Below are 11,863 nucleotides of genomic sequence, written 5' to 3' on the forward strand. Positions count from 1 at the left end.
TGTGCTAACAAGAAGTTATTTTCTTTCTATGCCCCCGCAGGACCCGACGAGACAATTTTCATGGGAAATTCGTCTACAGCCAAAATTGAAGGAGTTGGCAAGGTTGGGTTGAAGATGATGTTGGGAAAAATTGTGACTCTAAACCAAGTTCTCCATGTTCTAGAAATTTGCAAGAATCTTGTATCTATCTCACTTCTTGTCAATAATGGATTCAAATGTATTTTTGTTTCTAATAGTATTGTACTAAGTAAGAATGATGTGTATGTAGGAAAAGGTTACCTGAATGAGGGCCTTTTTAACCTAAATGTATTAGCAGTTCCTATCAATAAAGTTAATGCTTCTACTTACTTACTTGAGTCAAACACTTTATGACATGCACGCCTGGTCACATTAACTTCAAAACATTGCGAAAAATGATAAATTTGGAAGTATTGCCAAAATTTGATTGCATTAATTCCAAATGTCAAATATGCGTGGAATCAAAGTATGCTAAACATCGTTATAAGTCCGTTGAAAGGAATTCAAGTCCTTTAGACTTAATTCACACAGATATTTGCGACATGAAGTCAACACCATCTTGTGGTGGGAAAAAGTATTTCATTACTTTTATTGATGATAGTACGAGATATTGCTATGTTTACTTACTTAATAGTAAAGATGAAGCAATTGATGCTTTCAAGCAATACAAAAGTGAAGTTGAAACACAACTAAACAAAAATATCAAAATGATAAGAAGTGATAGGGGTGGCGAATATGAATCTTCTTTTGAAGAAATATGTTTGGAAAATGGCATTATTCACCAAACAACTGCCCCTTACTCTCCACAATCTAATGGAATTGCAGAGAGAAAGAATCGAACGTTGAAAGAGATGATGAATGTGTTGTTCATAAGTTCTGGTTTACCGCAGAACTTGTGGGGGGAAGCTATACTTACAGCTAACCGAATAATCAACTGTGTACCTCATAGTAAAACACAGTCCATTCCTTATGAAAAATGGAAAGGAAGGAAGCCGAGCTTGAAATACTTCAAAGTATGGGGGTGTTTAGCTAAGGTACAAGTTCATAAACCTAAAAGGGTTAAGATAGGTCCAAAAACGGTTGATTGTTTATTTATTGGTTATGTAACCAATAGCAAGGCATATCGTTTTCTGGTTCATAAATCAGAAAATCCTGAGATCCACGTTAATACGATAATAGAATCAGATAATGCTGAATTCTTTGAAACTATTTATCCATATAAAAAGGAAAGTGAATTGTCCTGCCAAAAGTCAAAACGACCTCGGGAGGAAACAACAGATGTTATGCCTAATGAGGAAAATCCGAGAAGAAGTAAACGTCAAAGGACATCTACTTCATTCGGTCCAGATTTTCTGACTTTCTTGTTAGAAAATGAGCCTCGAACCTTCAAGGAAGCAATGTCTTCCTCAGAAGCACAATATTGGAAAGAAGCTGTCAATAGTGAAATAGAATCCATATTGAGCAACCACACTTGGGAATTGGTTGATCTTCCTCCAGGTAACAAAACTTTGGGTTCTAAATGGATTTTCAAGAAGAAAATAAAAGACGATGGTACTATTGACAAATACAAGGCAAGACTTGTTGTCAAAGGATTTAGACATCGAGAAGGTTTTGACTATTTTGACACATACTCGCCGGTAACAAGAATTACATCCATTCGGATGCTAATAGCGTTAGCCGCCTTGTATGGTCTTTAAAATCCATCAAATGGATGTAAAAACAGCCTTCTTAAATGGTGATCCAAAGGAAGAAATTTACATCAACCAACCTGATTTGTGGTTTCGGGAAAAGAAAAGAAGGTGTGTCGATTTGTTAAGTCCCTTTATGGACTAAAACAAGCACCCAAGCAATGGCATGCGAAATTTGACTACACAATGTTGTCAAATGGCTTTAAGATTAATAAATGTGATAAATGTGTTTACATTAAAAACGTTCCAAATCATATAGTCATTGTTTGCTTATATGTTGATGATATGCTAATAATGAGCAAAGACATTGCCGACATTCAAGCTACTAAGTGTATACTTGCTAGTAAGTTTGATATGAAAGACTTAGGAGTTGCCGATGTAATTCTAGGAATTAAAATCCAGAGGACTCCTCAGGGTCTAGCTTTGTCTCAATCACATTACGTGAAAATGGTACTTGAAAAATTCAAACACTTGGAATTTAGAAGTGCTAGAACTCCAATTGACTTAAACTATCATCTTGTAAAGAATAAAGGTGAAAGCACGTCTCAATTGAAGTATGCTCGTGTGTTGGGAAGCTTAATGTATATCATGAACTGTACCACGTCCTGATATAGCTTGTGCAATAAGTAAACTTAGTCGATTCACAAGTAATCCCAACAAACATCACTGGGTGGCAATGAAACGAGTTCTGGGATATTTGGAATATACCGAAGACTACGCTTTGCACTACAATAAATATCATGCGGTTATCGAAGGATATAGTGATGCAAATTGGATAACCGGTGCAACAGAAACAAAGTCCACAATTGGATATATTTTTACTGTTAGTGGAGGAGCAGTATCTTGAAAGTCTTCCAAACAGACGTGCATCGTCGCTCTACAATGGAATCAGAGTTTATAGCTTTGGATAAGACTGTCAAGAAGTTGAATGGCTTCGAAATTTCTTAGAAGACATTCCATTCTGGCCAAAACCTTTGGCTCCTATATGCATACATTACGATAGTGAGGCTACAATAGGACGGGCAGAGAGCGTTATGTATAACGGAAAGTCTCGTCATATACGACGAAGACATAAAACCGTTAGACAACTACTCTCTAGTGGAATTATCACTATTGATTATGTAAGATCAAAGGATAATGTGGCGGATCCGCTTACAAAAGGCCTAACTAAGAGGGAGTTGAGAAATCATCTAAGGGAATGGGACTATGGTCGAGGACAAGTCATCATGGCGGTAACTCTACCTAGAATTTTGGATATTTCGAGATCTAGGTTCAAGGAGCTCAAACAAAGTTGTGATTGACCGATTTAACATTGTCAAAGAAAAATCGTTGGTCCCTTCTCGTGATGAAGACAATGTTCAATAACAAGGATAGAACTTTACACGTTCTTTAATGATTACCTAAGTTTGATGTGGTATTTATCAAATGGTGTCAACCTAAGGATTACACGTTTAGGAATCACCTATGTAAGTGTGAAGTGGAAGCTGCTTCAATGAGAATTCTGTAATGCCAATTCTCTACGCACTTATGAAACCAGGCGGTATTCATGGCTGAAATGAACACAACAATGAGAACCAAAAGACGGTTAAGGGTTGGTTGTGTGACATATAGTTGTCTAGGTATACACTAAAGTTCAACGGTTCAAAGATATCAAATCTACCGATTGACCGAGTATATCCGACATATGCTCACTACGGAAAGTTCAAAGGGAAACCTACTTATCCAGATGCAATTAATCCTTACTTGCAAATCACACAACTTTCATCTATGTTCATTATTGTTACAGTCATTCTCATTCATGTGGGGGATTGTGGGACTTTAAGCCATTGGGCTTTAAAGACTAGAAGTGTGAATTGAGAAATGGTGGAAAATAAAATGGAGGGAAATGAAAAATTTGGAAAATTTGAATCAAGTGAGCTTTGTCAAATGAACTTTGTCCCTCATTGGTGAGGGACAACTACACTTGTGTGTATATATATGATCACTTTTTAGAGCTCTTAAAAGGAGTTGAAGAGAATGAAGCCTCGCGTCGTCGTCGTCGCTCGGCTCGGATTCGGATTTGTCAACTGATCGATGAGATTAATTTTTTGACAAAGTTTATTTAATTAATTATTTAAGAATTAATTAAGTGTCAGTCAGTTAATTAACGAAATTAACTGAAATCCAAAATGTTGAATGTTGGTTTTTCCTTTTGAACAGACACCTCTTCCTTTCAAATATCTGTTCACATTATGAACAGACATCACACCTCTTACAACAGTTGCCTATAAATTCCGAGGCATGGCTTCCTTTTCACACACTGAAAAATACAGAACTTCCTTATGAAAATCTTACATTCTACTTCGCAGTTTCTCCTTCAAATTCGTAAGTGTGATTTTGCTCCGTTCTTTGAGTCGTTGGTATCTTGCAGTTTGTATTGCCACTGTTGCAGGAAGGTTTATTCCGTTTCATCCTGGGAGGATTTAATCCATTACCTTGGCAACTTGTGAGGGGGTTAAAATTCCTTAAGGACGCATAAGGAAATTGTGGACTCGGAATATTTCTTATCGTATACAGCTTTTCCAGTTTCTTCTAACAATTTTCTAATTTCTGTTTTTAACACAGTAGCGACAACATTAAAGACATATTTATGAACTATCTCAAATAATTTAAATTTCTGATAAGATGATCAGATACTTCAAAGAATTCATGAAATTTGTAAATACCAAAAAGAATGAAGCATGTATAACGTGCTAATTATTCCTGTGGTAGGTTAATTTAGCACTTTATAAATGTCGAAGCGCCATTTGTTGGGAAAAAAAAGGAAGAGTTGGATTTGTTGGGAATTTGAAAATTCTACAGATATTATGAAAAACAAGGTTCAGTGTATTGTGGTTAGTTTAAATGATTACTTTCAAGGAAAAAGTAGATAGAGATATGAATTTCACCAGTTGAAGCTACTCTCATTCTCTAAACATGGCTTATGTTTAGTAAGACTCCTAAATTTGGATTCGTATTCTTTGGTTAAAGATTAAGGAATACTTATTACTCCACCACAATCTTTATTAGTGCCATTTACTGATTCTCGATGCCGTTAAGAAGGATATTTGTCCATCGTAAAATAGCTAGTCAGAAAAAACGTTCGATAAATTTGGTCAAAAAGTCGAAAAATTAAAATTTAAAAAAGACATATAAATTGTCATTTCTGATGATTGAAAAATTATAAGAAAGACAACATTTAATAGCGCCTTGATCATAAGAGTTATTTAAACTAGTATTTTTTTTATTTAAATGCTTACGTAATTAATATTTTCCTAATTAAACCAATAAGAAACTATGAATTGATTCTAAACAATTTTATTAATAACCTCGTATTTTTCTTAATTAAATGTCATCAAAGAATTCACTTCGCCACAATGAACTACCATTATTTAGATAATAGATACACTTGTGACTTTTATTTATCATTGGTCTTTATTTAGATACATCTTTTATCATTCAGCATACCATAATAATAATAATAATAATAATAATAATAATAATAATAATAATAATAATAATAATAATCATCATCATCTTTGCATCTCAATCCCAAGTAAATTTGAATCGGCAATATGAATTCTCACTCGTCATATCACTTTGGTTAAATTTATCACAGTCAATATTATACAACAAAAAAGTTACTCCAACGATTATTAAAAGTGATTAAAATGCTAAAACTATACTTAGGGTATGCCAAATTCACTTTTACAAGGTAATTAGAGTAAGAATTCATGTGCATGAATAAGAATAGAAGTTAGTCAAATTACAATCAACCATTTTCTGTAGCATTTGATGCTGTGGACAACTTCTCATTCAACAAAAAAGAAAAAAAGAAAAAAAGGAAAGACAATCCTGGGGAGTTGCTACTGCCATTGAAAGTGGACCATGTGGAATAAAATATTTTTGTGCATTAAAAAATGGCTAAAAATGCAATTGAGTTGCCTCTAGGCCATGGCTATAAAAGGGTAATGGAATCAATTGAATCTGCAATCTTCTTCTAGTTTTTCCATATTAACCTTTTTTTCTTATTGCTCATTGGGTCCATTTTTGTGGGCAATAGTGCAAGAAAAGTTGCAAAAATGGCACTTCCTGTGACACAACAAGATTCAAAAGCTTTACCAGATGCTTGGGATTACAAAGGCAGACCAGCCCTTAGATCCTCCTCTGGTGGTTGGGCTAGTGGTGCAATGATTTTAGGTGTGAATTTAATTCTCTCTCTCTTTTTATCTCTCTCTCAAAATAAACCGTCACGTTAAATGGCGGGATTAGACAAGGTAGGAGTCCATGTCAAACTCCCGCCAACTTAAGGTGGCTTTAATAAGGAAAAATGGCGAGATTAGACAGGATGAGATAGTCTTGAGAGTAAGCATAGCATTTATGGTCGAATCAGAACAACCCAATATCGCTATATTGATTGAGGAGAGAGTTCTAGTCTAACTGGTTGTACGGGTATGCTAATAGATAAATGATTTTCATGCCCGCAAAATAAGAAAGTAGTTTGTCTGCCATACTGGATACTTCGTTGAATGTGCTAATGTACATTCTATGTAAGGAGTTGATATGTATCCTTACCTGATGGTAATGGTTAGGTCGTGTACCTCGTTGGACCTCGATCCGCCTATGCAGAAAGAAGTGCTCCTAGGTGTTTATAGGAAATACAAACTCATTATTTTCTCGGCTTCTATTTTTGTTACATATCTATTGTCTATTTTCGTTTTCTTGAGTCGAGGGCCTGTTGGAAACAGTCTCTCTACTCCTCCGGAATATGGGTAAATTCTTCTTATACTCTACTCTCCACACTCTACCCTCCCCAAACCCTACTTGTGGGATTTTACTGGGCGGTTTTTGCAATTTCCATTCTTTGATCTTTTTACTTTATTTTTTTTAACCATGTTCTTGATTTTGAATAATAGGTGTTGAAGCTGTGGAGAGGCTAACAACACTAGGGATTGCTGTAAATTTGGTGACATATTTGACTGGAACTATGCATTTAGGGAATGCTACTGCAGCCAACAATGTTACCAATTTTCTTGGAACTTCTTTCATGCTCACTTTACTTGGTGGTTTTGTTGCTGACACTTTCCTCGGAAGGTTCGTATATTATACTTTCTCCGTCTCAATTTATATAATGCTGTTCAGATTTGGAGAGTCAACTTCTTAATTTTGACCAACAACGAGGACATGCATTTGGATTTTTTTTTTTAACATCATTTCTATTTATCTTAATTTTTGCAGGTATCTTACAATTGGTATCTTTGCCACTGTTCAAGCAATGGTAAGTGTCAATTTTTGTTAATTCTTTTCCTTATGTGATGATTGAAATTAATGCATGTAATTTTTTTAAAGAATCTGTGATGAGGAGACTCGAAATATTCAAGAAAGACTATATAGCATAAACTAAATGTATGAGTCAAGAGGGAGATGAAGTTGATCTAATCACATTCAAAAATCAGTCATATTATAATTGTTGTGAAGAGGAAATTCGAGAAAGGACAAATGAGAAAAATTAAATAAAACTAATGACACTTGATCTAATTAATTTGTTGTGAAGAGGAAAATCGAACAACGAAGAAGACTAATAATGATTCTACAAAGAGGAAGAAACATTTATTCATTACACTAGTTGCAGTTCTCACGCATAAAAAAAAGTTTATTCGTTACATTGTCACCATACAAAATTCAGTTTCAAGAAATAATAATATTAGTTAAAAAAAATTAACTTTAATATCAAGAAAAATTATTTTAACATCTTGTCATAAGTAGTGGCGGAAGCAGAATTTTACTAAGGAATTTAAAAAATTTTAAAAAAATTAAACACATGGTCGAAGCTAAAGGTATTCAAGTATGTTTAATATATGTACATAAAAAAATTTAACCTTATTTATATACATCATAACTTTCGGACGAAGGGGGTTCAGCGCTCCGCTTCTGCGCGTAGGTTACCTATCTTATTACCTAAGTTACTAATTTCATTTATTATGAACAGTTAGTATAGAAGGTTTTTTGCAACTCTAACCAAAATTTGTCATTTGTTATGATGAATAGGGTGTTACAATCTTGACCATTTCCACCATAATCCCAAGCCTACGGCCACCAAAATGTGAACAAGTTGGTAGCTCATCATGCATCCCCGCAAATAGCAAACAACTTATGGTCCTATACATTGCCCTATACATGACGGCCCTCGGCACCGGCGGCCTAAAATCGAGCGTCTCCGGCTTTGGCACCGACCAATTCGACGATGCTGACAAAAAAGAAAAAGGTCAAATGATAAAATTTTTCGATTGGTTCTTTTTCTTTATTAATGTAGGCTCGCTCGGTGCTGTTACAGTATTGGTGTATATTCAAGATAATTTGGGAAGAGAATGGGGTTATGGAATATGTGCATGTGCTATTGTTATTGGACTTGTTGTGTTCTTATCTGGGACAAGAAAATATAGGTTCAAGAAACTTGTGGGGAGTCCATTGACACAAATTGCTTCAGTTATTATGGCTGCTTGGAAAAAAAGACATTTGGAATTACCTTCAGATTCTTCACTTCTCTTTGAAATTGATGATATTTTTGGTGAAGGAAATAAAAAAAACAAGCAAAAGTTGCCTCATAGCAAGGAATACCGGTGAGTTTTCCATCTACTTTTTATAGTTTATCTTTATATATGTTGACATTCGATGTAAATAATTTTAACACTATGAGATCATTAAATATATAAGAATTTTAATTATATATATTAATAGTACATAACAACAACAATAAACTAGTATAATTTCATAAGTAGGATCTAGAAAAGGTAGTGTGTACGCATCCTTACCCAGTGGCGAAGCTAGAAAATTTAATAAGGATGTTCAAATTTTGAACACCCTTTCCCAGTGGGCTATACAAGGGTGTTCACAGTCTATTTTTTTAATTAATAATAAGTAATATTTTACCTTATACATAGTATAATTTTTCGGCGAAGGGTGTTCAGTTGACCATCGTTGGGCTAACATAGCTTCGCCCCTGTCCCTACCCCTACCTTGAAAAGGTCAAAAGATTGTTTAAACTCTCGGCTCAGTAAGAATAAAAAAAAATAGCAACAACCGCAAGATAATAAGAAAACGGAAGCGAAGGAAACAACATGCAATAATAGAAATCTAAAGATTTTTTACAGTATCAACATAATTTAACGTATGATAGAAGATTAGTTAGTTACTAATTTTTTTTTTTTTACAAGTCAAGAATGATTAAGTCCTAATTCTAGAAGTTAGATAGATAGACATTACCCTAGTTGAATCTGGTACCATAAAGATTCTCTCTTTTTATCTTTAATTTCTTCTTTTTGTAAAAAGAAGATTCCCTTTAGAATCATGAAAAAATTGGACGAAGGAAAAGCATTGATAGGTTTCCAGGAGACTAATATAAGCCACTAATGAGAAAAAAGAGTTATCTACGTGCGACTAATAATATTATTTGAAGTATTGACTTGATCACTTGCATTATTTACAATTTTAAATAATAATCCAAAGTAGGTGTCTATGGTAAGTAGGTGATAGTTATTTAAAAACAAAAAAAAGCAAAAGAGAAGTTGGTGCCAAACTATGAACTTATCCCCATATGTAGTTGGCCAGTTTTTGATGGGCTAACAATCAACCAATTTTTAAATATCTAAATTATTTCCATTTTGAAATGGACAGCCTATAAAGTATTATATGAGATACTCCCCGGGTTCAAAATAAGTAATTTTTTGGTTTTTTTCTTGTGATCCAAAATAAGTAATTTTTCCAGATTTCAAGAATGAATTAATTATTTTTTTCCTACATTGTCCTTGGAGTAATTAATGTTTGAGTATGTATAAGGAGTATTTATGTGAAGAGACAATAAAGGTTAATATTGTCAATTTCACTGCTAATTAATGTTAAAAGATGAATTTTTTAATATGTGTGAAAACAACCAAAAAATTACTTATTTTAGACCGGAGGGAGTACTTTGTTATTTGACTAACTATTGAATGTATGGGGGTGGGGTGGGAGTGGGGGTCTCTCCCCTACAATCGGAGTAGACAAACGAATAACCTAAAAGATAATTATATGTAACTGTGCATACCAAGTAAAATTAGTTACCTAGAAAATAATAAAACAAACGACATGATTAACGTGCTTAAATATTTTTTACACTGTCAACGACTTGGCATGGATACAAGTTAAATTTTATTTTAGTCATTCGTTAGATATTCTTGCCCTTTTTGTGCTCAAGAATATAATGAAGTTTGCAACATTTCCCATATAAAACTTTAGAAAATATATTTTTCAAAAACCAAAATAGCAATGAATTAAAGGACTATTGCATGTAGGTTCGATGATAATTTCAGAACCTTTAGGGGTCGTTTGGTTAAGAAATAAGTTATTCAGGATTAATTATCCCAGAATTTTTGTCCCCCCCCCCCCCACAATAGGGATAAAAATAATACTATAATCTCATAATTAATTATCTCTTATTTTTCGTACTAAACAAGCCCTTAAACTTCAAATCCTAGTCCCGCCAATCTATGTAGGTCATAGTTTTGACCATGTGTTTGTCTTATTTTTGCAGATTCTTTGACAAGGCAGCAATTAAGGAAGATCATGATCTTGAATCTAATGGCACTAACGTTGTAATCAACAAGTGGAAATTAGCAACCTTAACCGATGTTGAAGAAGTAAAATTATTAATCAGAATGTTACCAACTTGGGCCACAACTATTATGTTCTGGACTGTCTATGCACAAATGACCACATTTTCTGTGTCACAAGCTACAACAATGGATCGTCACATTGGAACCTTCGAAATTCCACCGGCTTCACTCACCGTATTTTTCGTCGGAAGTATACTCTTGACCGTAATTTTCTACGATAGGGTTATCGTTCCCATTTGTCGTCGTTTCATGAATAAACCTCATGGACTTACCCCATTACAAAGAATTTTCACAGGGCTAGTCCTTTCAATTTTGGCCATGATTGCTGCTGCTTTAACCGAGGTTAAGAGGCTAAAAGTTGCACATTTGAATGGATTGGCTAATGATGAAAATGCTACAATTCCATTGACAGTATTTTGGCTAGTTCCGCAATTTTTGCTAGTGGGGGCAGGTGAAGCATTTACATATATTGGCCAACTTGATTTTTTCTTAAGAGAATGTCCAAAAGGAATGAAGACAATGAGTACAGGGCTATTTTTGAGTACACTTGCACTTGGATTTTTTGTTAGTTCTATTTTGGTTACAATTGTGCATGTTGTGACTGGGGCAAAAAATCCATGGCTAGCTGATAATTTGAACCAAGGGAGGTTATATGATTTCTATTGGCTTTTGGCAATATTGAGTGTGTTTAATTTGATGTTTTTCTTGTATTCGTCGAGAAAATATGTGTACAAGGAGAAGAGGCTTGCTGAAATGGGGATTGAATTGGAAGATGATGGACCGGTTTGTCATTGAAATACGTAAACAACTCTATCATCTATAGTAGGGGGTCTGTCGAAAACTACCTCTCTATCTTTAACTGTACTGAATTTAGCTGGCACAAGCATATTTTGTAGATCTTGGAAGCATGTGAAGAAGAAATATAAGTTGTCGTGATCTAGTTGGGAATTGTTATCTCGTTTCCCGATTAATTTTACAGAAAATGATAATGTATAACCGCTACATATATATAACATTGTATTTAAATTTTTATATACTATTACGTATGTTATGTATACTTAGAGTTATTTAATTTATGTCTGACCATTTGTTTTTACTTAACGGAGACTAACATTTGATTCATTCATTTTACACATTAAGTGTATTTACTATTTTTTCCCTATTTCAACACTCCCTTGATCTAAGGGTGGCAAGTGGGTTGGTCCGGAACTGCGGGCCAAACAGACCAAACATGCTAAGTGGGCCGGGACCAATAGGACAGTTAGAGGTGGGCTCGGGCTGGTCTCAAGGGCCGGTTCTTGACTATGAACCATTAGGATCGAGATCGTTTGGCCCGCCAAGGGATCGGGACCAGATCGGTCCCTTGGCGGGCCAAACGGGCTCAACGGTAATTTTTGAAAAAAAAGTAGCCGTTTGGCTAATATAAAAAACAGTCGTTGGGCTTTAAAAAATAGTCGTTGGCTATTTATAAAATAGTCATTTAACCCA

At 34.5% G+C, this 11,863-nt stretch overlaps 1 protein-coding gene across 1 annotated transcript; it reads left to right on the forward strand.

Moving 5' to 3' along the window:
* Positions 1-5,715: 5,715 nt before the first annotated feature.
* Positions 5,716-11,410, forward strand: LOC107819442 (protein NRT1/ PTR FAMILY 6.3-like). The gene is made up of 5 exons (XM_075253283.1): positions 5,716-5,924; positions 6,641-6,818; positions 6,963-7,002; positions 7,773-8,344; positions 10,294-11,410. The coding sequence occupies exons 1-5, from the start codon at positions 5,807-5,809 to the stop codon at positions 11,168-11,170; spliced, it is 1,785 nt and encodes a 594-aa protein (XP_075109384.1). The 5' UTR covers positions 5,716-5,806; the 3' UTR covers positions 11,171-11,410.
* The last annotated feature ends 453 nt before the right edge of the window (positions 11,411-11,863 follow it).

The sequence above is a fragment of the Nicotiana tabacum genome, chromosome 5 (assembly GCF_000715075.1).
Source record: "Nicotiana tabacum cultivar K326 chromosome 5, ASM71507v2, whole genome shotgun sequence".
NCBI classification, from domain to species: Eukaryota; Viridiplantae; Streptophyta; class Magnoliopsida; order Solanales; family Solanaceae; genus Nicotiana; species Nicotiana tabacum.